This window comes from Ochotona princeps, chromosome 20, assembly GCF_030435755.1.
Source record: "Ochotona princeps isolate mOchPri1 chromosome 20, mOchPri1.hap1, whole genome shotgun sequence".
Lineage (NCBI taxonomy): Eukaryota > Metazoa > Chordata > Mammalia > Lagomorpha > Ochotonidae > Ochotona > Ochotona princeps.
This window is the reverse complement of record NC_080851.1, coordinates 10,010,900-10,038,617: the sequence shown is the minus strand read 5'-3', so window position 1 is coordinate 10,038,617 and position 27,718 is coordinate 10,010,900. Positions and strand designations below refer to the sequence as shown.

General features: G+C 45.3%; 1 protein-coding gene across 3 annotated transcripts; it reads left to right on the top strand.

Annotated features, from left to right (window-relative positions):
* The first annotated feature begins 9,483 nt into the window (after positions 1-9,483).
* On the top strand, positions 9,484-20,902 carry SAMD9L (sterile alpha motif domain containing 9 like). 3 transcript variants are annotated; one of them, XM_058678133.1, is made up of 3 exons: positions 9,484-9,655; positions 13,173-13,278; positions 16,100-20,902. In XM_058678133.1, the coding sequence occupies exon 3, from the start codon at positions 16,117-16,119 to the stop codon at positions 20,872-20,874; it is 4,758 nt and encodes a 1,585-aa protein (XP_058534116.1). In that variant the 5' UTR covers positions 9,484-9,655; positions 13,173-13,278; positions 16,100-16,116; the 3' UTR covers positions 20,875-20,902. The 3 variants fall into 3 exon arrangements, with proteins under 3 accessions (XP_058534116.1, XP_058534117.1, XP_004582358.2); XM_058678134.1 differs by having other exon boundaries at positions 16,096-20,902; XM_004582301.3 differs by lacking the exon at positions 13,173-13,278.
* The last annotated feature ends 6,816 nt before the right edge of the window (positions 20,903-27,718 follow it).

The window sequence follows — 27,718 nt, the reverse complement described above, 5'->3', positions numbered from 1 at the left end:
ACTGTATTTATAGAATGTTCCCTTGACAATGAGGCTACAAACTTCCTGATTTGGAGATGGAGGAAAAGGATAAGGTTTTATTGATCTTTCTAGAATTGAGTACCCCAAATTTCTGCTTGCATCTCAGATATCAAACTACTGCACAAACTTTGCCAAGGAGATGCTTATTGATAGAGATGCCAGGGTGCTTGGATGGAGGAGGGCTGTGTATTAGGATGCGTGGTATGATTCTGAAGTAGCTCTGCTGCATGTTCCTTTCTTGAAAGAAAAAAAAAGCCATAGAAGCAGAAAAGGAAATGGCGATGATTTTGTTTGTACAAGGTAGTAGGTATTTTTAGAAACAACCTGCCAAAATGTGGTGGGGTGTACTGAATGCCTCAGTCTGGGTTCCAACAGGCGTGTACTGTTACAGAATCTCAAGTATGACGGACCAGAAAGTCTGAAACTACAAGATCAGAGTGCATACCCAGAGGGGTGTATGGATCATGTTAAAAACATAGAGGGTTGCTTTTCGGAATTGGCTGCAGTTCATCTGCTAGGAAGCAGTGCAGGTGAGAGGCACAGTCAAGATCTCTTCCAACCTTGACCGGCTAGTGAGTACACTTCCTTAATTCTCTGCTGCCACCTAGCGCCCCACTTGAGGAAGTGTTCCTGGAAAACATAAACTCCAGATTTTATGAAGCCTCCTAGGTTAAATTACCATCTTCATCATTCAATTATATTGTGCCTTATGAGTTTGATGAAAACATTGGATAGCCACGTTGAATGGGAGCTTGGCAATCTGTATAATCATATTTAAAATGTCTAGACTCTTTAACTCACTGATCCTATATCCGGAAATACCGAGTGATAAAGATACCGAGAAGTTCTGTTGTCTGAAGCAATGTGGAGGGAGTGACGGGAACTGCTAAAGGCCACACTCATTATGTCAGGTACGGTGCAGAAAGACAAACAAGACATGGTCTCAAGTTTGATCCCAAAGAAGCGGAGGACAGAGTTGTGGTTATTGGAATCTAGAACACGTGGACAAGGAAGGGACATAGAGACAGTGGCTAATAAGGACAGGGCGCAGGTGGATAGGAGGAGACAAGATGGAACTTGCTGATTCTTCTGGGTGAGCGCTGTGTACACAAAACACACAGGGAAGCCCAGGTAGAAAAGCAAGTCCAACACCCATACAACCAAGCACTTTTCTATTCAATGGACTCAAGGAAAATTCAGAAAGACCAAGACTAGATGTGAGTACTTGAAAACCATGGAGAAAACTACAGGTTCTATGGTCCAACTGTGGAGTGCTTGTGTCAGAGCTGGGCCTCCTCAGTGGCTTAGGTGAAACAGCGGACAGCATAGCCAGGTGCCCATGGAGGACACGCAGTACATTAGAATCTGCAAAGAATACCTGGTAACGTAACAGAGGACGGAGGACAGGACAAATTGATCAACTACCCCAGCCAAGTGGTAACAGTGAAAATCTGGGCAAATGGAGACTCAAGGGGGACTATGTCAGCCAGGGGACTCTGGAGAGATTTCATTGTTCCTGGAGTGGTGAGACTGGCAGCAATTCAGCACTGTTGAACCATTGCAACCTCTTGAGCAGTGCCCTCAGAGCATGCCCCACAGTGGGGACCCTGGAATGGTTGGGAGGCTGGGTGTGGCTTCTCCTTTTATCTCTCTCCCTTCCCCAAATACAGGAAGGAAAAAATAGAATGTGGAAACAATAGTCTTACCCACTTTCCTCTAGCCCTACCCTTTGTGCCCTAATCAACTATGTAAAGATCATCAAAAATGAAACCAAGAAAAAAAGGAAGAAAACCTGAAGAACTCAGAGAGGAGTGGAGAGGCACGACACTCCAACCAAGACCCGGGACATCACACTGCGAGAGGAAGGGAAACAGCCTCCTGCCTGTGTCTTTCACAGGAACCTGGGTGGAGTCCAGATGCTTCAAGAAAAGACAGGAAGCGGAATACCAGAGTGAATGATACACACGCAAGTTACCAAAGAAGTGAGGGCAAAGAGCTCCCTCCAGTTAGAATCTCCCAGACACAAAGAACTTCCTAGGTCTTGGGATCATATGAATCATTGTACATTACAAGATGGGAAATCCTCTAACATCCCAAACCTGCTCTTTCACAAACTACACCCACAAATCACAGCTCTGTTCCCAGAATTCATTCCTAACAGCACATCTGATGATTGCTGAATGACTTTCCCACACAATTGCCTCATCTTACATCATCTTAACAGGAGACTTGCCATCCTCATCTGAATAGATGAAGCTGAGTAAGGGGAAGAAAATGACACATGGCCAAGGTCACAGGGCTAGAATATTGTTGAATCATGACATCCCTCCCTCCCTTCTTTCCACTTCCACTGGGTCTGATGCAATTTTGTCATGTAAGTCACACACTCAGCAACCACCAGGGTGGTATGTGTTGTAGAGACACCCAAGGCAGGGAAAGCAAATACACACAGAGTACATGTCACTTCCAATGAGCAAACAGGAGTCCGGGCAGGCAGAAGTCTAATGACAGCAGTCCACCCCTAACGCCCCGAAGGTTGGCACCTCACTGAGGCTCAGCACTGGTCTTTGCTGAGCACATTAGGTAAACCAGCAGGTGGCAGTGGCTACGTACAGCTGTCTGTGAGAGAATGCCAGCCATCAGGCACATAACCCACCACAGGCATGCTTCTGGGAGACACAGCACAAGGCAAAAATCACCAAGTGTAAACTCACTGCCAATGATCCACCTGTATGCCTCTTCCCCAAACTCCCTCCTTTTCAATATTCTATTTGGTTCCTCCCTGGACCCTGAACAGCAGCCTAAGCTGTGGCTTTACATGTTCTCACACTTCAGCTGCTTCTCCCGTTCAGACCAATGAACTCCTAACTGCACTGCATGCGATCCTGCCCGCCAGGAGGGTTTTCCTTCAACACGGTTTATCAAGGTTACCGCTGAGGGCGACTGCAGGTTAGCAAGTGTCCGCAGTTATCACCCATATAAAGAGCTGACCCTCTCTAGTGAACAAAACCTTTGCTTCTACCAGTTCTCTCGGTCATGAAGGCACAAGGATAATGCGAAGAAAAGCAACTGAGGCACACAGTGTGGAATTCTATATCCCCTGGCTGTGAAATGACCTGTGACCTCTGGACCTGCCCAGATAGGATCTGAATGTATCAGCCCACCATTGACAGCCGCTGTTACGACTCAGGAGGTCTGACAATACCCAGGTTGTACCTGGAGATTTTACTCACAGGATCATTTGGCAAACTAAGCTCAAGTGTCGTCCTTCCTCTGGGACTCTTTTGCAAACACCAAGTAGGTCTCTGAGCAGAAGGTGCTCCTTTGTGTAAGCACTGCCCCTGGGGATGCTGTCAGCTCAATGCCAGTATCCTTACTGATCCTAGTTCTATGGTGTTCCACCTGCTGTCACCCCTGGCCTTCAGCAGACACCTCTATTGAGCTTCTCAAAGATGTGGGTGACCTGAGCCAGTGCAGTACATATTGGTTTAAAGACAGAAGAGTATTCTCCAGAGTTTCCAGGAAAATTCAACAAATAGTGGACTCTCAGAGAGCATAGAATATATCATATATTACATTTATCCTAGGGGCTGGAATTGTGGCATAGCATGTTAAGCTACTGTTTACCATGCTCGCATCCCTTTTGGGCACCAGCTTAAGGCCCAGCTGTTCCAGTTTTGATCAGCTTCTTGTTAATGCGTTTGGGAGCAGCAGTGACCCAAGGGAGCTCCCGACTCCTGACTTCAGCTGGCACAGCCCATTGTTGCCATTTGTGGCATGATTCAACATAAAGAAGCTGTGTGTGTGTGTGTGTGTGTGTGTGTGTGTGTCCCTTCTTCTCTCTCTCACTCTAACTCTGCTTTTTAAATAAATAAAATTTATTTGTTTATTTTTGAATTTTTATTTTGTGAAGGTTTTTACACAGTTGATTAGGGTGATTAGGGTCAAGGGCTACAGGAAGGTGGGTGAGATCACCATTTCCACATTCTCTTTTTTTCCTTCTTATGTCTGGGGGAAGAGGAGAGATAAGGAGAAAAGCCACACTCAGCCTCCCAAACACCTCTGTACCTTGAGTCCAGCCGCTCGACCCCACCAAGGGTCCCTGATATGGGGCATGCTCTGAGGGCACAGCTCAAGAGGTTTCAATGGTTCAACAGTTCTGAATTACTGCCGATCTCACCACTCCAGGAACAGTGAAATCTCTCCAGAGTCCCCTGGCTGACATAGTCCTCCTTAGAGTCTCCATTTGCCCAGATTTTCACCACTAACACTTGGCTGGGAATAATTGATCAATTTGTTCTATCCTCTCTCCTCTGTTGTGGTGCCGGGTGTTTTCTGTAGACTCCAATGACTGCCATCATATTCCCCATGTGCACTTGGCTATGCTGTCCACTGTTTCACCTAAGCCACTGAGGAGGCCCAGCTCTGACACAAGCACTCCAAGGTTGGACCATGGAACCCACAATTCTCTCCATGGTTGGGGTTCTGAGTCCAGCGATTCAACTGGGCGGATCCCCAAAGAAACTTCATCTGACCTGACCCAGAGCTAATTCTTGTGTGCCTGCCAATACAAGGTCCGGCACAGTCCGTCACCCCAGTCAGCTTATGCATTCGCTGGTGGTTGCAATTGCTGGGTCACTTCTGTCTCCAGACCTGTCTTCTACACAAACCAATGGGTGTTACAGCCCAGCCCGATCCTGCCCATTGCACCGTCGGCCTTCATTTACGCCAGTGGGAGTGGCTACCTAGTTGGAGCAACCCATAATAACTCCACCGGGCCTGCCCCCTGCCCTGATTCCTGTACTTGCCAGTTCGTACAGCAGACTGGTCCAGTCTGTCCCACATCCCATTCAGCTCTCATAAATGTCAATGGGCCTAGTTCAACCCAACTGAAACCACTATCCAGCCCACACACATGCTGGTGGGTGTCACTCTGTTAATCAGCCCTGCCCAGCCCTGGTTCTCATGATCACCAGTCAGAGTGGCAACTCAAAAGGGAGGTGTCCACTGTTTACCCACTGTGTCCACTCCCAGTCCCGGATCTTGCACTCTCCTGGTGGTTCTGCAGTTTACCTTGACAGAATTTGCCCCCAGTACCAGCATCTGCCAGCTGATGCTGTGGCAGAGCCCTGCCCACACCCACTCTGACTTATGCATGCACCAGAAGGAACAGTCAGCTCAGCCAGGCATTTCCCTAATCCAGCTCACATGAATCCACCAGGTGTTGTAGCCCTGCCCGGGTTGGTCTGCCCCCATCCTAATTCATGCTTTCCAGTGGGAGTGGTAGCCCAGCAGGTGAGCCACTCACAACCCTCCTACCAGCTTTGCCCCCTTTCCCCTTGGTCTCACGTGTTCGGGTTGGGTGCTGTGGCCCAGTCTGGCATGGCCCACTTCACCTCGACATTTGCCAGTGGGTGTTGTAGCCTGGCCAGGCCCAACCCACCCCCAATTCCAGCTCACACTGGTTGGGGCTACTGTCTAGCCTAGCCCAACTGTTCCCCAGTCCTGGCCATCATGTAAACGGTTGTGCTGCAACCCAACCCAGCCTGACCCACACTCCATCCTGACACTCATATTTGCCAGTGGGTGTTATGAACTAGCCCAGACTGGTTCGCCCATGGCTTACACTGTGGTTCTTGTGCTCACCTGCAGATTCTCTGTCCTGACAGAGAAGTTTTCCAAGCTCCCCCATCGGAACTTCTCCCAATCGTGCCCATCAGTGGGTCCATGAGTCAGTCCTACTTAGCCTGCCTCCTGTACTAGCAGAAACAGTGGCCTTTCCTGACTGACCTTTACTCATTCTGGTTTTTACTGTTGGGTGTTACAGCCTAACCAAGCCTGGTCCACACCCAGACACAGCTCACACATGGCACAGCAGGGGCAGAGACCTAGCCTAACCCTCGCTACACCTACCCTGGTTCTCACAAGCATCATGAGTGGTGGAGTCTAGTCCAGCTTGTGCACCCTAGACCCAGTCCATACTTGTGCTGAGGGACACTGCAGCCATGTCCAGACCAGATAGCAGCCCCCACTCTGTCTTTCACACTCACTAGTGGGACCCACAACCCAGCCAGGGTGTCCTTTGGCTCCCCAGTAAAGCCTGTTCTCAGCCACAGATCTTGTGTAGGCCAGTGATTGTTCTGACCCATCTTAGCATAGTCCCTCACCTGTCTTGGCCTTTGCCTTTGGATGCTGTAGTCTGGCCTGACCTGGCTTGCCCCAGTCCCAGCCCTTACTAGTGGGTGCTAAATAAATAAAATTTTAAAATAAATGTATTCTAAATTCCTCTCTGGACCTGGCATAGTAGCCTAGTGGCTAAAGTTCTTGCCTTGCATGTGCCAGGATCCCATATGGTGCTGGTTCATATCCTGGCTGCTCCACTTCCCATCCAGCTCTCTACTTGTGACCCGGGAAAGCAGTCAAGGATGGCCCAAGAATTTCTTTTTCAACATTTTTCCAAGGAAGTTCTAGCATTTTTACTGTTTTACAAAGGGTCACCTCAGCAAAGAAGTTGGTATGAATGAATGAATTGTCTGACCTGTTCCACGGAGAGCAAGTCTCCTTTTGCCTCAGCCACCCCTGCCACTGCCCAAATGGTCCACGGACAAAGGGGATAGAGGTTATGTGTGAATTCAGCAACACGGACATCCACTCACCAAAACAGCCCCAGTCATGGCCGCTGCCAAGTTCCCAAGCTGCCATCAGCAGAGACACACCATGTTCCAGTGTGACTGACCAGCTACCTCCTAGGAAGGTTGATTACACTGGACCATACCAGCCAAGGAAGGGACAGAATTTTGTCCTTATTGAAATAAGTACTTACTCTGAATATGGATTTGCCTTCCCAATATACAATGTAGCTGGCCAAATTTCCATCTTTGAATTCTCAGTCTACTATCACAGTCCGCTACACGGAATTGTTTCAGATCAGGGTATAGTAGCTCATGAAACTTATTGATTTTACCGTATTCCCCACCATTCTGAAGCAACTGCTTTGACAGAGCAAGAGAATGGCCTGCTGAAGACCCAGTGACCACAATGACTGGATGACAGTACCTTAAAAGGTTGGAGAAAAGTTCCCTAGAAGGTTAATGTGTTCCAAATCAGTCTCCAATATATGGCATTCCTCCCCCACAGCAATAACCCGTATTCATGGGTCCCCAAATAAAAGGGTAGAAACTGGAGTGGCATCACTCATTATCACTCCTAGTGACTTACTAGTAAAAATTTTGGACATTATTTTTTTTCACAATACAGTATTTAAGTTATGGGATTTCAGGGAGAAGAGTAAACTTCACATAAGGATTTTGTCCCTTTTCATGGAAATGATGGGTACATTTTTGGTGCACATAAGATAGCTATATCACAGTAAGTGGGATGATGACCTTGCTATTGTTTTTACTTATTAATTATGTATGGCATACAAGGATGTTTGAGAATGAGTACCAAACTGACAAGAGGGAATTGTAATGCTTAACTTTGTGTGTCAACTTGAATGATCCGTAGCCTGACCAGATTCAATACTGTGTTTCTGAATGTGTTCAGAGGATGTTTCTGGGTGAGACGAACATTTCAATTGGTGGAGTCAATATAAAGCATTGCCCCCCCAAGGTAGTTGGGCTTTATCTAGTTGGTTGTAGTGGAGGAAGAAGGAAGTAGTACTTTTCTCAACACTTCCTGCCTGAACTAGGCTTCTCACCCCACCCTTTTCCTGCCCTCACATGGGCACTCACATCGTTAAGTTCCCCAAGTCTTGGACTTTTTAGACTTCTAACTTTCAGAATCACACTAGGTTCACAGACAGAAGATTATGGGACTTTTTGGCTTCCACAACTGCATGAGCCAATTTCTCATAATACATGTCCATATATACACACACACTCATTTATCCTGTGAATTTTGGTTCTTTGGAGAAGTGTAATACACACTTAAATATTATTGTTATCATGCTCTCAAAACAAAACAATGCCTACTATTTCATTGTTTCCCTTTCCCATCTACCACAGCTATATTGCCGACATGCAGCAGCAGCAAGCATCCATCTTGGGCCACATGATGAAAGCCATGTCTCGGGCAGGCGAGACAGAGTAACAAGATGAAACAAGTCAGGAATTCCTGGTCATGGAGTTTCCATACCAGCCTTGGTTCACCCACTTAGGCTTTTGAGTGAAGGAAAAAAGCTTCTGTTCACTAAGTGAAGAGTTGTATCACTCAAACTATTTCACAATGATCTGCGTAGACCTGGAATCGGTGACAGCGTCTGGAGGCACAGCGTTGGAGCCGGATTGGACTGAATGATGTTGATAGAGTCCCTGGGGTTGAATCAGGACTGGGGAAGGGGAGAATGCGCAGGTTCTGCCTCTCCGCTTCCCGGTGCGCTGCGGGGCTGCTCCTCCACACACTGGGAGGCAGCAGACTGCAGACACAGACCTTCTCCCTTCCGGAGTAGCTCTGGGTGGGTCTCGGCCAGAGTGATGAAAATATAACATATAGATTGCGATTATATAGTAAGCTTGAAAATGAACATTTGATGTATTCATGATGAGAAGTTAATTTAGATTTATTGAAGTGAATTTATGTTTAGAATTATACACGATGAAAAAATATATCTGATGAATCTGAATCCATGCAAATACCCAATGCACCCTCAGCAAAACCAAGCTATCAACAATTTATTTTGCTTTCAATGAAAAAAAAATTATTTGTAACTTTCTAAAGAAACTGGAATGCATGCTGATTCTTCAAGCAGGAGAACTGGGGGTGCAGCGGATAGCTTTTCTAGGGCAGACAGATGGAGAGGGGGAGCAAGAGAAATATGGCTATTGTATTAGAACTGTACCTAGGAAATACATGAACTATGTTCTTCTTAAATAACAATTTAAAAAAAAAATAGTAACTTGGTTTCTAGAAATTCTGGAGGCAGGAGGTCCAAGGGCAAGATCTGACCAGGGCATGTTTCTTCTGAAACACACATCCTTGGCGTCAGTGGGTCAGCTGTCTCCACATCTGTGACCCAATCACCTCTCCTTACAAAGCTACCAGTCTTAAGGAATTAGTTCCTACCCTAGGGAGCACATTGCAAACTAATTACCTCCTTAAAGATGCTACCTCCAAATATAGCCCCATTACAGTCTGGAGGCTTGCAGCTCTGCCCTACCAATTGAGAAGGAGGAAAGAATACACTTCCACCCACCTTGATCCCACAGAGGCTTCAGTGCTGTCCCTGGTATTTCTATTCACTTTCTACCATAGCTGGCTTTGTTCTTGCAATCTCTAAACTCTTTTGACTTAAAATCTATTTAGTCAATCATTTCTTTTGGCTTAAAATCTATCCAGTCAACTCAACTGGAATTGTTTTTGGAAGACTTCTACATCCTTTCTAAAGACATTTAGTTCCAAGCAAAAGTGAAACTTTGAGCACCGCCACTTCCTCATTCCACAGCCCTCCCCCGCCCTCCCCAGGAGACGAAACTTGGAGACACCAGAAAACTGCCACTTCGTGGCTTAGTTTTTTAATAAGGCTCCTCACAGTCACTTGTCTCTCAGCCATTACAAGACAAATAAGAAAGCAAAGGGCCAAAGGATTTGCCTCAAGTTTCTGATACAAAAAGAAGAACATTTCAGGAAAATTCTGGTAAGTTCTGAACCATTAAATATTTTTTGTTTGTTTATTTACCTTTGTGCCTTGGAAGGCACAGCTACTTTTAAAACTCCAGATGTACTTTTTTGATACAAACAGGTGTTTTTTACATAAATATAACTTATGGAAATATTAAAGAAACTATAAACTTGAGTGTATTAAATATATATCAGTTGGTTGAACTGACATTAACTTTGTAAGTGCCCCTTTGAGAAGAAAACGCCATGCACGAAGAGAACTAATTAGCATAGCAAGGGGGTGCGTGACTTTCCTTGGGTAGTGATGGCAAAGAGGACCAAGAAACAATACAAAGAGGGTCAGGAATTTCAGAAAAAAAAATATATTAGAAAGGAACCCGAAACTACATGTAATTAATGTAATTATGCAGAATTCTATCTTTCACAATTTAAATGTTACTAAAAAAGTTTTCACTTCAATGACAGTACCTTGCAAAAGCTGTCAGTTCTCCCGCTGGGGTCTCTTGTTCAAACCCATCTCCTACAGTAGTAATCTGACTGAACACTGAGGAGCTGAGCCTAGGGAAAACGAAACTAACTTGCTTGTGTCTGGTTTCCATTCATCAGACCATCAGAGGGTGTATACAGCCGTCCTAGGCTGACGCCAGGACTGCCAAGTGGCCGCAGGACCCTGAGAGCAGAGCAACCCCACAGGGCATCAGTATCTGGGGTGCTGGTGAGGACTCCCCAAGATGGGGTGGATACCCATTCTTGCCTGTAAAAGTTCCTCTGATTGGGTCTTTCCTGCTCAAACCTGAGAAAGAAAGCAGAAAGTCTCCTTGAGAGACGCCTTGCAGCTGCGTTGCAAACACCTAATTCATTAAAAGATTATTTGGTTTCAAAAACAGGAAGCCAAGAGGTCTAGGAGCCAGGAGTCAGGCTGAGACCTCAGAACTGCTCCACACCAGTCACAGCCATTTTGATTTTAAATTCCAGCAATATTATGGTCCTTCAGAAAGTCATGGAAACTAAAAGAATATAAATTTATTTTAGTGCAGAAAGAATTGAAATTCCCACATATGGAGTTTACATAATGCACATTTATTGATTGTTTATATTTTGCACATTATTTCTGTGTTCAGATAGTTTATATATTTCTATATTATAGATTTACTTATTTGTTTATTTGTATTCTTTTTCGTGATACAGTTTTATGGGTGCAGAGATTTCCCCCGCCCACTCTCCCACACTGCTTCCCAAAGGTATTGTTTTTACAACAGTATAGCCACAAGCCCATCACTCAGCTGTTTAAGTGTATCATGGCATTGTAGGTATAGGCAATGGTAGAAAACTCAAGTATCCTATTATCAAGGTATATTTAACAGTTTCATTGGAGTCCTCCTTTTATTCTGGAGTAGATAGGGATACTGCAATGTGTCTTCACTCCCCGGGTATGCTCTGCGGAGTTTCCATTACACAGCTCATCTGTAAGAATATGTGTATATACATGCTTACCTCCATATCTACTTACATGTCAATCATTTGGAAAATTTTTGCTGAGATGCTATTATGTACTACATACTATAAGGTTTTATACAAAATTGTATAGAATCCTTGTCCTCATGAAGTGGGTGGGAAGAAGGAACAAGACAGACACGCAGCATATAGAGAACAAGTAGATCAAAAACTGGGAAGGAAGCTGGAGTTGTGGCATAACAAGTTCAGCTGCCACCTCCAGTGCCAGCATGCCACATGAGTACAGGTATCCAGTTCTGGCTATTTCACTTCTAATCCAGGTCCCTGTTAATGGGCCTCAGAAAGGAATCCACGACAGTCTTGGTGCTTGGGCACCTGCACCCATGTGGGAGACCCAGAAGAGGGCTCCTGGCTTTCTCCTGGTACACCCCCGTGTGCTGCAGCCATTTGAGGAGTGGACCATCTACCCCCTTTCAAATCCATAAATATTTTTTTTTCTTTGAGAAAACAAAGCCCAGCCTGGGGTAGGCATGTGGGGTGCAGGGCTATTTTCTGCAGGCTGTCTGGGTGGTGCCTAGGAGGGAGGTGACACTTGATAAAAGCCTCATGGAGGTCAAGGAGTAAGCTCTGCAGGTATCCAGGAAGAGAAAGTTGGAGAGGCGGCCAGAGTCCGGCAGGTGCCACCTGCCTCAAGGCACAACCAGGAGGCGGTCAGGAGGTGCACCCTATTCAAGAGACAGAACTGTAAGTGAAGTGTAACGCTAGACGGGTAGCAGCCTGTCAAGTCATGTGGAACCTTGTGGTTCGTTAATGAGTAGTTCAGCATTCACACAAACTCAGGTGGAAAGCCGCTGGGAGCCCTGAACAGCATCATGAGGTGATGTAATTTATCAACAGGGTGACTTTATCTGCACCTGAGCAGTGTCCCTAACGAGATGAAGAGCAGCAAGAGGGAAAGCTGGGACGGAGCTATTTCTGTCTGCCCATCATGTCACTGGGAGAAAGACAATGGGCACGTGTGTAGGTGGGAGTCACAGCAGATGGCACATGGAGAAAGAGAATGTGATGTTTCCCTGAGGGTATTGGAGTATAGGAAAAGATGGCCTCCAAGGGAGAGGCGTTCCTTTGGTGACTTTTGTAAGTTTTGTAAAGGTTTGGACATTTTCTTAGCAGAAAGTGGGGAAAATCCATTCTACAGTTTTAAAGGCATGGTTCAAATCAGCTGCATTTTCATTTCTTTGATGTTGTAGATTCTCAGTAAATAAACACTGAAGCCAATGAAACTAAAAGCCAATCTGTTCTGCCCACACCTTACTTCCTCTTAGGTTACTTACAGTTTAGGATTATTGCAATATCTCAAGAAAATGCAACTGAATTAAGTGTCCAGATCAAAGAGCCTTGCATAGACATATTTCAAGTTCCTAACACACATACACACACACACACACACACACACACACACACACAAGTGTTCAGAAAGGCCCTGGTAAATTTGTAACTTTGTCTTTATTAAAAATCTATCTTTCAAAATTAATTCCAAAAGTGAGTGATAGAAATGAAAATGAAATGCTACAGAACTAAAAATGAAAATGCTTTCACGCATCTGTAAGCAGCAGTGTGGATATGATTCTTACAGGAACAAGACATGCACTGTTTTCATCTACATTGCTGGCATGTCACTATGTGGCTGGCATGTCACCATGTGGCTGGCATGTCCCTATATGGCTGGCATGTCACTATCATAGGCTGACTGCAGAACGCCGGAGGAGCAGCTTTGCAGCGGGCATAGGGAGAGTGCGGAGTGCCTTTTAGGGAGGTATCTTGGCAGGTGAGCTTAGATGGTGAAGATAAATAGAGACTAGAGGGTCAGGACTCCAAGCAGCTGGAACAAGTGGGAAATCACAGCTGGCGATAGCTCTGCCAAACTCCGGTACAGACTTGAGTATGACTGACCAAGTTTACGGCTCAATAAAGAGGGAACATTCTCCCTGGCACAGAGGAGCTATGAGGAAATACATTACTGTAGTGTGTGTTTCAGGAAAACAAAACTAATTTGCTTTGTGGTTTCTGTTTCACAGAGCCTCAGGGTGGGGCCCTGCCAGGCTCCAGCGTGCGACCAGGCGCCCTCTCCTGCAGACAGGGAGCCCTGCACTGTAACTGAAGCCCAGACCCCCAGCCTTGGCGGTGAGCAGCACTGCAGGCGCCACTTTCACCCTTCCTGCTTCTCCTCCACAGGGAGAAAAGCAAAGCCTTTTGGGGGAATCGTGAAATGCACTCTGGGTACAGGCTGCTCCTGGAGCAGAAGACAGGGGATTTGATCGAGAGGTCCCCCACCACAACCACAGAAGTGGCACCTTGCCCCATGCTGAGTGCAGAGGCTCCTAGCTCACTTAAACATGAACAGAGATACAAACACACATACACAAACATAAACACACAACAGTTAGCAAGACCACACTGGTCCAGGCCCAAATTTCCCCAGCTCTGAATGGAGAGTAACTGAGAGGAGCTGGAGTTTAATCATGACCCTATTTTCCCCATACAACTCCTCCCTCTTTGTAGACCTGAGGTAGTTTCTTGCTCAAGAAAATATACCTCTAGCCCAGTGTGTGATTCAAGACATGGACAAGGCTGAGAAGTTGTATCAGAATCCAAATTGTTTTCATTTTGAGTGAAATCTACAGCTCCAGCCAAATGCAGATTATATGGATCAGACACAATGCCCTTAGAGTAAGCAGAATGCGGAAGTCATGAGCAAGTATCAGCAAGAGGAGAGTGGCTCCCAATCCATGGGTCTCTATTCAGCTAGCATCAGGCGTAGGCAACTGGGAAGACATTTCCATGATGTACAGGTGCCTGCATGTTTCAACCATGAGGGGTCCTCTGAAACAAAGTAGCCAAAGACTTGGCAAAGTCTTCCTGTTTGCCAAGGGTAGTTCTCTGTGTTCACTCCCGACAAAACGCAAACGGTGAAGGGGGAAGGGAAGAAGAAGTTGTCCTCCTGAGAGCTGACACAAAATCAAGCCCGCCACCATCCCCACTAAGCACATATGCACATGTGTGTCTGGGCACCTAGGGGCCAATAAGTGGACAATCCTTTAATACATTGCTACTAGTAGAGTTTGGGATCTATTAGAACTCCTGTCATCACCAAAGCAGCAGAGAAATACCCACAGCTTTCCAATAAAACCTGTCGTGTGCTCCCAAAGAGAAGGCTGTGGCTGGGGGATCGCCTCACTCCGGTGCAGAGCGAGGGAGGAGCATCTTGAGGGGAGGGCACCAAAGCTTCAAGCAGGGTTGGGGACAGAAGACAGCAGGGGCCAGTGCTGAACACAGAGTCCCAGCCCCAGGAGGACCTCGGGTCGATCAAGAGCTTTGAAGAGCCAACCCTGAGAAGCAGTTTATGTACAAGAGTACCCCAAAGGCTCACAGAGCAGGACTGAAAGATAAGCTAATTTTATTACAAAAAAATGAAGCTTGAAGGGCCAGTGCTGTGGTGCAGGGAGCTGAGTTGCTGTCTGTGATGTCGGTACCCCGTGCCAGCCAGTTCCAGTCCCATTGCTCTGCTTCCAACCCAGCTCCTGCTAAAGTACCCAGGCAGGCAACAGAAGACAGGCCAAGGGGGGTCCAGATGCAATTCTGGGTTCCTGACTCAGCTCTGGATCAACCCTGAGCAGCACATGGGAGTGAATGAAGAGATGGAAGCTAGCTCTGTGCGTTTCAAAGTAAATAAATGTCTTAAAAAAAAACTTGAAATTCATACATAGATAGGAGGTCTTCAAGAAGTTCATAGAAAATAGTTACTGTGAAAAAAAAACTATGAGCTAGATTTAGTTCTTTTCTATCAAAATAAACATCTTTTTTACTTTAAAGATTTTTATTTATTTTTATTGGAACGTCAGATATTCAAAGAGGAGGAGAGACAGAGAGGAAGATCTTCCATCTCATGATTCATTCCCCAAGTGACCACAACAGCTGGAGCTGAGCTGATCCAAAGCTAGGAGCCAGGAGCCTCTCCCAGGTCTCCCAAGTGGTGCAGGGTCTCAAGGCTTTGGGCTATCCTTGACTGCTTTCCCAGGCCACAGGAGGGAGATGGATGGGAAGCAGGGCCGCCGGAATTAGAACCGGCGACTGCATGGGATCCCGGGATATGCAAGGCGAGGACTTAAGCCACTAGGCTACCATGCCGGGCCCTAAACATCTTTATTTTTAAAAGCATACATACTTTAACTTTTATTTGCTTATTTTCATTTTTATTTGAAAGGCAACGGGACAATAAGAGGCAGACAGAGATGGAGCTTTCTTCTGCTGGTCTGTTCCCCTTATGCCTACAATAGCTGGGGTTGGGTCAGGCTTAAGCCAGAAGCCTGGAGCGCCATCTGGGTCTCCCATGTGGAGGATAAGGACTGAAGTGCCCGAGTCATCACTGGCTGTCGCCCAGGGTGTGCACTGGCAGAACAGTGATGTCAAAAGCAGAGCCAAGACTAGAATCCAGTGATTCAGCCGCTGCCCTAAGTGGTAGTTGAACTACTACCCAGACTTATCTTTCTATTTATATATTTTTTTTATTGACAAGGCAGATATACAGAGAGAAGGAGACACAGAGATAAAGGTCTCCCATCCACTGGTTTACTCCCCAAGTGGCTGCAATGGCCAGAGCTGATCCGAAGCCAGAAGCTTCTTCTGGGTATCCCATGTGGGTACAGGGTCCAAAGGCTTTTTGTCATCCTCTACTGCTTTCCCCCATCACAAGCAGGGAGCTGGAAGGGAAGTAGAGCAGCCAGGACATGAATTAGTGCCCATATGGGATCCTGGTGGATGCAAAGCAAGGATTTAGCCACTAGGCTATCGTGCCAGGCCCCCAAACTTATCTTTAATCCCACTTTATCCAAAGCTTTTTAAAGTTGCCTTTTATAATGTTTGCATGAAATTATATATGTAACTAAATTTATAATTCCAATGATAAACTATGAAACTGAAATATTTCTTACTTTTTCCAAGCAAGAAAGGTGGAGCTTCAATATGAATGGACAAACAACCTTACCGGAAATGACTGAAGAGTGGACGAAGGAGCATGTGAAAAAATGGGTAACTGAAGACCTTAAGATTGATGAGAAGTACGGAGAAATTTTGTTCAAGGAAGAAGTGACAGGGTTGGTGTTAGAGCAATTAACCGAGGAAGATCTGAGGGAGATGGGGTTACCACGGGGCCCAGCGCTTCTCATAAGGCGTATGTATAACAAACTGCACAATAGCACCCCTGAAGGGGACAAACAGGACTCTGAAAAATCAGATCGCACCAAATCCTCCAAGAAAGAACAGCAAAAAAAGCCAAAACAGAAACGCAAGGAAGAGGAAGCACCCACACCTTCCAGTAGTGACCACGTCCTCCAGGAGAGCGGAGGGCCCGAAGAGCAAGAATCAGTTCTTACAAAAGAAAAAACACTGGATGAAGTAGCCAGCGCTAAGGACAAGAAAAAGAACACGCAGCAAGCCGGACAGTTGACTTGTATGCCCTATCCCTTTGACCAGTTCCATGCCAGCCACCGTTACATAGAACGTCACTTGCTACAACCTGAAACGGGACCACTCAATCTCATTGACCCAATACACGAGTTCAAGGCTCTCACAAACACAGGAACAGCCACAGAAGAAGACATTAAAATGAAATTTAGCAATGAGGTCTTCCGTTTTGCATCAGCTTGTATGAATTCACGCACCAACGGTACTATTCATTTTGGGGTCCGGGACAATCCCCATGGAGAAATTGTTGGTGTGAACATCAGCAGTAAGGATGCCCTCATCGATCACTTCAATCTCATGATCAAAAAGTATTTTGAAGATAATGAGGTCACGATAGCCAAGAAGTGTGTTCGGGAGCCAAGGTTTGTGGAAGTCTTGCTGCAGAACAACATGCCATCTGACAGAGTTGTCATTGAAGTCGACATTATTCCAAAACACTCCATATGCAAAAAGAGGTATTTCTACGTTAAAATGCAGAGTTGCAAAGATAAAGTGTGGAAGCAGAACCAAGAATGCTCATTGTTCGTCAGAGAAGGGGCTAGCTCCAAGGATATTCTCGCCAATGGCAGGCAGCGAGATGTGGACTTCAAAGCCTTTACACAAAACTTAGAGGCACTAGTAGCATCTAGAAAAGAGGCTGAAGAAAAATACACGACAGAATCAACGAAGAAAGAGAAGGAAGGCCTGAAGCTGGTGAAACTTCTCGTGGGCAGCAGAGACTCGCTGGATAATTCATACTACAGATGGTACCTTCTTGTAACAAACAAATGCCACCCACACCAAATAAAACACTTAGATTTTCTAAAGGAAATCAAGCTGTTTTCTGTGTTGGAATTTGATCCTGAATCCCGGATCAATGGAGTGGCCAAAGCGTACAACGAAAGCCGGGTAGCCAACCTTCACTTTCCAACCCAGTATGAAGACAAGACAAGCAGCTTGGCAGAGAAGATCTCCACCTTGAATCTTTTTCAGCAGCCCAGCTGGATCTTCTGTAATGGAAGGTCAGGCCTGAACGGGGAGGCTTACAAGCCTCTCGAGCCACATTTGTGGCAGAGAGAAAGAGCTTCTGAAGTCAGGAAGCTGGTTTTATTCCTCACCGATGAAAATATCATGGAAAGAGGAAGATTTCTGGTGGTGTTTCTGTTACTTTCTTCAGTAGAAAGTCCACAAGACCCCCTCATCGAAACGTTCTGTGCTTTCTACCAAGCTCTCAAAGGAATGGAAAACATGCTGTGTATCTGTATGAACTCCAAGATTTATCAACAGTGGGAAGCTCTGCTACAAGCCAGACTGACGGTGGCAGATGAATTATCCAATCACAGCATTTCCACTTTAAACCTAGAGCTGGTGAACAATACAATCCTTAAACTGAAATCGGTGACCCGGTCGTCAAGAAGGTTTTTGCCTTCTTATGGGTCTACCTCCGTCATCCTGGAGAAAAAGAATGAAGACATGTTGACTGCTCTGGAAATCCTCTGCGAAAATGAATGTAGCGACACAGACATAGAGAAGAATGAGTCTAAATTCCTAGAATTTAAGAAATCCAAAGAAGAACACTTCTATCGAGGCGGCAAAGTGTCCTGGTGGAACTTCTACTTTTCTTCTGAAAGTTATTCTTCCGCTTTTGTGAAAAGAGACAGATATGAAGACCTGAAGGATTTAATACAGAACTGGGCAGAGTCTTCAAAGCCAGCATTTGCAAAAATCATCAATCTTTACCATCACCCAGGCTGTGGAGGTACTACATTGGCTATGAATGTTCTCTGGGACCTAAAGAAAAACTTCAGATGTGCTGTGCTCAAAAACAAAGCGACTGATTTTGGAGAAATTGGGGAACAAGTGGCCAATCTGATCACCTATAAAACAAGCAGCCATCAGGAATACATGCCCGTGCTCCTCCTGGTGGATGACTTTGAAGAGCAGGAAAACGTGTACGTGCTGCAGAACGCCATCAACTGCATTTTAACAGAGAAGGACTTGCGGTATGAGAAGACATTGGTTATCATCTTAAACTGTATGAGATCCCAGGACCCAGACAAAAGTGCCAAATTAACAGGCAGTGTCGCACTGAATTACCAACTGTCTCCCAAGGAAAAAAAAGCCTTTGAAGCCAAACTGGAGGAAATTGAAAAAAAGTACGAAGACTGTAAAAACTTTTATTCCTTTATGATCATGAAAGAAAATTTTGATGAAGCATACATTAAAAACGTAGTCAGAAACATCCTAAAGGGACAGAACCTCGACAGCAAGGAAGCCCAGCTCATTTCTTTCCTGGCTCTCCTCAACACTTACGTAACTGATTCCACAATTTCAGTGTCACAGTGTGAACTGTACCTAGGGATCAGTTACACAAGCACGCCCTGGAAGGAAGAAACCCTGGAGGATAAGATGGGCACATACTCTACCCTTCTAATAACCACGGAAGTCTCAGAATATGGGAGATACACAGGTGTGCGTATCATCCACCCACTCATTGCTATCTGCTGCCTTGAAGAACTGGAGGAAAAACACCAGTGGAATAAACATCGCATTACATTGAAGCTGTTAGATGAAAACTTGTTCTATGAGTCTGGCATAGGAAGAGACAAATTTCAACATGATGTGCAGACTCTGCTGCTGACAAGACAGCGCAAGGAGTATGGAGACGTAACTGACACTTTGTTTTCCCCATTAATCGAACAATTACAGAATAAGGAAATTGAAGAGGTCTTGATTGCAGGAAGTCGTCGGTTTCCACAGAATGCGTTCATCTGTCAAGCTTTAGCAAGATACTTCTACATTAAAGAGAAGAACTTTGATGCTGCACTGGAATGGGCAAATTTGGCCACAAAAAGAGCACCTAAGAATTCCTACATCTCAGACACCCTTGGTCAGGTCTACAAAAGCAAAATCAAGTGGTGGCTGGATGGAAACAAACGCTGTAAGCACATCACCGTGCAAGACTTAACCCATTTACTAAGCACTGCTGAAAAGGCCTCGGCAGCTTTCAAAGAATCCCAAAAGCAAACAGACAGTAAAACCTGTGAAACCGAGGCCTGGTCCGCACAAAGGTCTCAGAGGAAATACGACATGTATAACACCGCTGGCTTCCTTGGGGAGATAGAAGTTGGGCTGTATTCCATCCAGGTTCTCCAGCTCACTCCCCTTTTCCACAAGGATAATGAACTGTCTCTCACACGCATGGTGAAGTTTTTATCGGGGAAGGAGGACATCCCTCCTGATCCAAAAAATGAATACTCCTTAGCCCTTGGAAATTTCACATCTTACCTACAATGTCTACAGCCAAATTTGAAAGAATGCTTTGATTTTTTTGTTGATTACATGGTTCTGCTGAAAACGAGGAATGCCCAGAAAGAAATGGCAGAAATATTGGTAAGCAAGAAAGTTAGCCATTGTTACAAGAAATATACAGAACTTTTCTGCCATCTGGTTTCAAACCCATCACAAAGCAGAGACAGTGTGTTGCTTCTGGAGGAGAACTGCAGGAAAAATCTAGAAGCTTGGAGAGCTGATAGGTTTTCTGGACTCCTGGAATATCTCAACCCCAACCACAAAGAGGCCTCAACCACCATGGAAAATACAGTGAATACATATACCCTCCTGTGGAAGCAAAACCCCAAAAAACGACCAATAAAGGAGAAACTCAATTTCATTCTGGCCAACATTATTCTCAACTGTGTGAAACCCAACTCCAAGTTCATTCTACCTCTGAACACACTTAAGAAACAGCTCCGAGAGGTGTTGCAACTTGTAGGTCCCAGTTACCAATACCCAGATCCTTATTTCTTGGCTTGCCTCCTGTTCTGGCCAGAAAATCAAGAGTTGGATGAAGACTCCAAACAAATGGAAAAGTACGTTTCCTCCTTAAACAGGTCCTTCCGGGGACAGTACAAGCGCATGTGCAGATCCAAGCAACCCAGCACCCTCTTCTTCCTGGGCAAGAGAAAGGGGCTCCACTGCCTGGTTCACAAAGCCGAGATAGAGAAGCACTTCAGTAAGGAGAAAGACACCAACTCCCTCTGGCAGAGCGGAGACGTGTGGAAGGAAAGAGAAGTCAAGGATCTCTTGCATCGTCTCACCGGGCAGGCGGAGGGCAAGCTCATCTCCATTGAGTTTGGAACAGAACACAAAATTAAGATTCCGGTGACATCTGTGTATTCAGGGCCACTCCGAAGTGGCAGGAACATTGAAAGAGTGTCCTTCTATCTGGGCTTTTCCATTGAAGGCCCCCTGGCCTACGATACAGAGGTAATTTAAGGAGAACCAGTGGTTCACAGGTTTATTCACATAGGGAACGCAAGTCTCCATTTCCATGTTATCTTATCTCTGTAATTTTGGCTTATCTCTATATTTTGCTTCAGCCTCCCAAAACAATTTACACACATGGTTTTTGTTTTGCTTTCTTTTGTTTTTTTAAGAGAAGGAAACGTGTCTACACATAGGGCTTGGCACTTGGTAAAGTCAATCATTTTACATTTTAAATGTGTATTTTCAGGCTCATTTACTATAGGAAGTCCATAAGCATGTCTATAAGAAGTATCAATTATTATCTGCTGGTAAGCTCCTCATTGGTCATAGCTCAATAAAAATCTGTTCTAAATTTATTTGGCTTCTGTGGGTTTTCTTTATTGTTTTTTCATTCTGACAGTAGACATTTAAATAAAATAAATGTGAAGGAGAAAGCACCTCCTTGATGCGCATCAGAGTCTTTTTTAACTCATATATGTGGAAGGCACTCATTTCATTCCCCATCCTCCACTTAATCCCCCTCCCATCCCCCTAACACACACACACACACACACACACACACACACACGTAATTCCTTATGTCCTATGCCCTCTCTCAACTCCTTGCTTCAGGAGAGTGAGAAAACAAGAAGAGGCACCCCAGACATGAGGCCCCTCTATTCTCTTGTTCTCTTTCCAGGCCGAATGCTTCCTTGGCCATTCTTGTCCCTGTGACCACAGCCTTATTTCCACCTGTCCTTGGGGTCCTGACTCCCTGGCGTCTCTTCCCGTCCTCTACTCTCCCTTGGGCTCCTCACTCCTCAGCATGTGCTAGACACCTGCTTCGCTCCCTGTGGAGCAGCACCTCTTCTTTTCATCCAACATTCTCAAAGTGGCTATTCCGATTTGTCCTTCATGACCCATGCCAAGTTACCCCCGCCAGGAAGTCTGCCCTGACATCACAATTCAGCCTCCCTCCTGGTAATACATTGCCACTTCCCAGTGCCAGGGATGATGCCTGGAAGCTCATTCCCAGACTTCCACCATTGGCTGGAGCTACCCATTGCCTACAAAGCAAAACACAGGATATTACAGATTAAATGGAATATGTAAATAATGGATGTTTTCTTACACACCTCTTTACATCTCCTTGTAAGGCCATTTAGATACCCCAGCCTACAAACCTAGTTTCCTGTGATCAACAGTTCTCTGCCCTATCTGGGTTGTTTCCACGAATATTTCTACAAATCTGGAGAACGCTCACAAGATTCCCAAACACATCCCCGTTTTGGGGAGACACATGTACTGTTCTCCAGGCTCCAAACTGCTTTGCCTTCTCCCGCAGTCTACCAGTACACCTGGTAACAGGCTCTCCCAAGGGGCTGCATACTGAAAAGTGTTGGTAGGCCTATAGTGTTAGGTGTTAGTAGTTAGTTAGGTTGTTAGTTAATTGTTTCTAGGCCTATAGACATGCACTGATTGCTTAGCTCTTTGTAACTCAGCTAAGCCAGGGCTACACCACTTAGTCATGCCAATGACAGGTTCAACACAGAGAACAAACAGGCGTCACGGAGGGAGAAAAGGGATTCAATGTTCCTAAGTAGGTGGGGCTATCCTCAGATTTTCTGTGCCTGGTCCCTTCAGCAGGGTTCCTGGGGATCGCTTTCTCCTACATTCTCATTTCAACAGCCATGTGGTAGAGCATCTCTCACTCAATCCTCCCTGATGAGCCAACACTGGCATGTTGACTGAGGTTGAGCTGCCAACTCACCGAGGCCCCAGAAAGAAGTCCACAGTTCCTAAAAAGGCAGACAGTCGTTGGAGATAACCACTCTACCCACAAGGAGGAAACAGGCTCCCCTGATCAGAAGCCAAGTTCAACTCTACATTTCATGTAAACTTGCTTGGTCCTTGCATGATCAAAGAGTTCATTAAAATGCCCTATCCTAAAAAAATGCAGTTTTCCTTCAAAATAAGCTAATTTCCTACCTACAGGAAAACAGAAAACTTATACAAGAGTACTTTGAAAACCCTACAAAATAACCTCAATCTCCAGTTTATCACATTTTATAACATCACTAAGAGATGTTTCCTGCTTGGAGAAGTCCATTAACTTTTCACCAATCTTTTTTTAAAATGACTTTAGTATTTTCTTTTCCAGAGTTACCATCAGAGAAACTTGGGTGTGAAAAAAGTACCTGGATTGAGTAGTTATCTGTGATACTACAAGTTAATTCTAGTGTGTTTCCTCAGCTCCCAGTGCCCTCACTTATAACCTCAGTTCATCAATTAGAGGTACCTGTCGTGCAAGTTACCATCAGTTCTGCGCATGTTTGGCGCAGAGTGTTTTTTTTTTTTTTTTTAATCACTGTTACTTATTTGAAAGGTAGAGAGATCTTTCATGAGTTATCTGTTGGATGACTCCCCAAATTCCTGCACCAACCTAGGCTGGGCCAGGCTGAAGCCAAGAGCTAAGAATCCCATTTGAACTTCCCCTGTGGGTGGCAGGGACTCAAGTACTTGAGCCATCCTCTGCTTCCTCTCAGCAGGTTAGCAGGAAGCTGCACAGGTTACGGAAAACTGGCATCAAAACTGGCAGTCACTCAACCCACTGCACCACAGTGCCAGATTCTTGATATGTTCTAAGTATCATTTTTAAAAGATTTTTTTTATTAGAAAGTCAGATATTCAGAGAGGAGGAGAGACAGAGAGGAAGCTCTTCCGTTCATTGATTCACTCCCCAAGTGGCTGCAACTGCGGGAACTGAGCCAATCCAAAGCCAGGATCAGGAGTTTCTCGTGGGTCTCCCGTGTAGGTGCAGGATTCCAAGTTTTTGAGCAGTCCTCAACTGCTTTCCCAGGCCAGAAGCAAGGAGTTGGATGAAAGTGGGTCCACTGGGCTTAGAACCAGCACCCATATGGGATCCTGGCACATGCATGGCGAGGACCTTAGATGCTAGGCTACTGCACTGGGCCCATAAATATCATTATTTTTTTAATCGAAATTTGCCAAGTAAATTGACACAGCTCTGTACCTTTTTCAGTCCATACAGCAGGCTCACTCAGACTCCCTCTGCTCCTGGTATAGATGGGGAGGGGGCGCATGTGACCGTTTCTTCTAAGGCTGAACACAAACCCATGCGCTCCAGCAAGTTCATATCAGGGCATTTGTCTCAAGGCAGTGAAGACAAATGTCCACACAAAGGCTTGGCATGGGTGCCAAGAAGTGAAATGACTCAGATGTGCATGGAAAGGCAAATGGCACAACAGGTTAGGGTGTATTTATAACATGGAATATTGCTCAGCAATAAAAGGAAGAAACTATTGATGCTTGCAACAATAGGATAAATCATAATGACATTATACAAGTCAGTCATAGAAGAGTATGTACTGCAACATTCCATGCACATAAATACCTGGGCCCAGGGAAAACTGACAACAGCAAAAAAAAAAAAAAAAAAAAAAAGGTAGAGTGGAGAATTAGGAGTGACTATGCAGGAATGTACAGTGACAGAAATGTCCCATGTCTTGATTGGGGTGTGAATACACAAGTTGGACATACCCACTGTCCAAATTTTGTATGTGGCAAGTATATATGCCAGTTCTACTCCAAGAGAGGCAGAGTGTTAGAAACCATAGTGTTAGAAAGTTGAGGAGAGAGGCAGAACATTCATAGCTTCAATCCTGAGCAATGAATGCAGGAAAGTTTACTGCATTATTCTGTGGGTTTTGAAAATTTCCACGTTAAAAAAATGCTTGAGGAAAATCAAGATGGCAGAACATGTTAAGGACATGTTTAAACAGAGAATCGTTAGCCAGGGTGAAGCAGAGAGGGCATTCCAGGTAACAGGAGAAGACCCTCCAACAGCAGAGGGGTACCTGAAGATTTATGGACATGGGAAAGCAGTGGAGACAATGGAGTGGTGTTGCAGTGACCAGATACCCCAGCAGCAGAGAGTAGCCAGCTGAGCTTCACTGGTGGCCGGAGCTCTACTGGCAGTCAGGTGGGAATGGGAGCTCACTGGAAGCTCAGCAGGCGGACCCAGGCAAAGAACTGCCCATCCTGCTGGTCTGTTTGATCTGACCAGGAGCAGACAGAGCAGCAGACCCCAGGCAGGTAGTGCGAACAGGGTGGATTCACAGCCTGAACAAACAGCAGTGTCACATTGGACACAATTTTGTGTAGTGTGGCAAAGGATGTGAGACAGGAAGCACAACAGCAAGCCATGCATGTGCTAAGCCAAGAATGAACTAATTTCCAGCTCAGTGTGTTGTACTGGCCCCCAGGGAAAACAGTACCGACGTGGCAGCCTATAGATTCCACCCAAAACAGGTCCGGGGAACCCCCAGACTTAATGACCAACAGACCCAGAATTCTACCAGTGCCTTCTCGGGCACCGTTTTGTACTGTGTGGCAAAGGCTGTGGAGGGAAAACAGTGAACTATGCATGCTCTACGTTGGTAGCAAACTCAAACTGCATTCCTGTAGGTGACAGAGCTTGGAAACCTGTCCTAAGGAGAACAATCTGCTAACTAGATGTGCAATTACCAAGAGCAAGAGAAGAGACAGAGACACAAAGAATATTACTGCAAAGGAGCAAAAGCCTTTGCAACCTCAAGTTAACTGAAGAATACATCAAGGAAATGGGGGAAAAGGAACCTAAAAACTTACTATAAAGTTTCTTATCAACAATGGGAAACACAGGAATTTAAGGAATATGTCACACAGGAAATAGAAATACTGTATCAAAATAAAGCAGAATTATTGGCAATGAAGGACACAATGGAGCAAATTAAAAACTCAGTGAAAAGCCTCAACAATCAAATGAATGCAGCAGAAGAAAGAATCTCAAAATTGGAAGATATTTCTTGCCACAATAGGGAAACAAGTTAAAAGCTGGAAATGGGGCTGACTCAAGCCAAAAAAAAAAAAAAAAAAAGGATTTGAGAACTAACAGACACTATTAAAAAGTTAAATATAAGAGTCCAGGTCTATGAGTCCCGAGGGGTGGGGGGTCTGGTGGGGCCCTGGTTTCCTGGCCTGGGTCCTTGGCCTGCCTGTGCCGTGAGTGCCGGGACCTGTGCCGTGAGTGCCGGGCCCATGAGCCTCAGGGGCAGTGGGTCCAGCAGGGTCCAGGTCTCCTGGTTACACACCAAAAGCGTTCATCAACAATCCCATGGGCAGGCATTTCACATGCCTGCGCCTCTGCTTGGCTATGACCCTATCCTTCATCCCAGTGACTATGTTTGCCTCCCAGCTCTGTTTCCAGTATCTAATTTCCCACTAACGTGCACCCCGTGAGGCAGAGATTGGTGGCTCAAGCATGTGGGTGCCCATCACCCACATGGAAACCCAGCTTTGAGGACAGAGCCGTAGTTTCAGCCTCTCCCAGCCCTGGCTGTCGTGTGGCATATGGGAAGTGAACTGCTGGAAGCTTGCTCTCTGTCTCTTAAATAAATATAAATAAATGGATACATTAAAATTTAAAACTTTTTAAATGGGGAGATAGGATTCTCTTAAATCTTTGTATTTGGGGTTTTTTTCTTTTCCTTTGCTATTTACTACCTGTTCTAATTTTTTTTCAGTTGAATAAGTGAGGGTTTCCAGTTAGAAATTATACATAAATACATAAACGTTCCCTCTCCTTAAACAACCAGGGATAGCAAAAGAGCGTAATTAGCCCAAATATTCAAAATCAGTGAGATGAGAAATGTATCCAGCACCTTCCTGCCTCACAGGTAAACACTGCATGGTTATACGTTCTTGCTTTCTTCGTCAAAGACGAGATGTAAAGAGAAAGCCCGCATCCCACCAGGACTCGGCTGGCCAGCGTCCTGGATGCTGATCATTGTGCCAGGTGTTCAGCACATCAAGCTGCTGCTTCAGTTTGCTCTTCCCGGAAGATGCGCACGTGGCATCCCTTTTTGCCTACAGAGCACAGACATGCAACTATGTAACAGACGGTCAGTCCATCCAGAGAACTTAAACATGAGAGGTCAGCTGGCTACAAAACCCTCCCTCAGGGGAGGACAACACACGATGTGGAAAGTGAGAACTGCTGGTTAGGTGGGCAGTGGGAGAAGCCCAGGAGAGAAGACAGGGGCTGTCCATCCCAAAGGTATGAGACGTAGCCTCCTGGGGAGTCAGCAATCCGATAAGCCAGGGGAAGACAGAAGCCATCTTGAGGGCAGAGAAGTTATTTTTAGGACCTGGTTGTATTAGTCAGAGGTCTCCTGGGAAACAGAATAAATAGATCTGCCTGTTGGGTGGGGTGGGGCTGGGTATACACATACCCATACATACGAAGGAACTTCAGAATATTTGAAGAAAATTGAATTAAAGGATGAAACTGTAAACCTTATTTCTCTAAGACAATACATAAATATTTTCAAAAGGAGAAAGATTGCTTGTTGATTTTTTTGAGTGGGAAATTAAGTCTGTGATTAGAAAGTAAATTGAAAGTATGTTATTGTAGTAATTAAAAGAGGGCGAGAGGAGGAAGAAGGCTGGAGGAGGAGAGGTTAGTAAGTCATTATGTGCCTTAAATTACATACGTGAAACGCAGGAAGTTTGTTCTTTTTACATGTATGAAAAAGAAGAAAATAAGAAAACTGGTATTCAGGGCAAAGAATCAGGGTGGAGGGTGCCACAGTTGGTCGGTAACCAAGGTAACAGGGCTTTCTGCAGCCTGGGAAAATGGCAAGCAGAGAACTGATTTTAACACTCTGGATATTAACAAAGCAGACCACAAGGGGGCATAGCTGCGGCACACAGACACAGTTTCTTCAAAACACACAATCAGGAAAGCGAAACTGAATCTCACACTTCCCTCTTGCTCTTCCTCCTTTCTCTGCCTTCCCGGGTGACACACCCA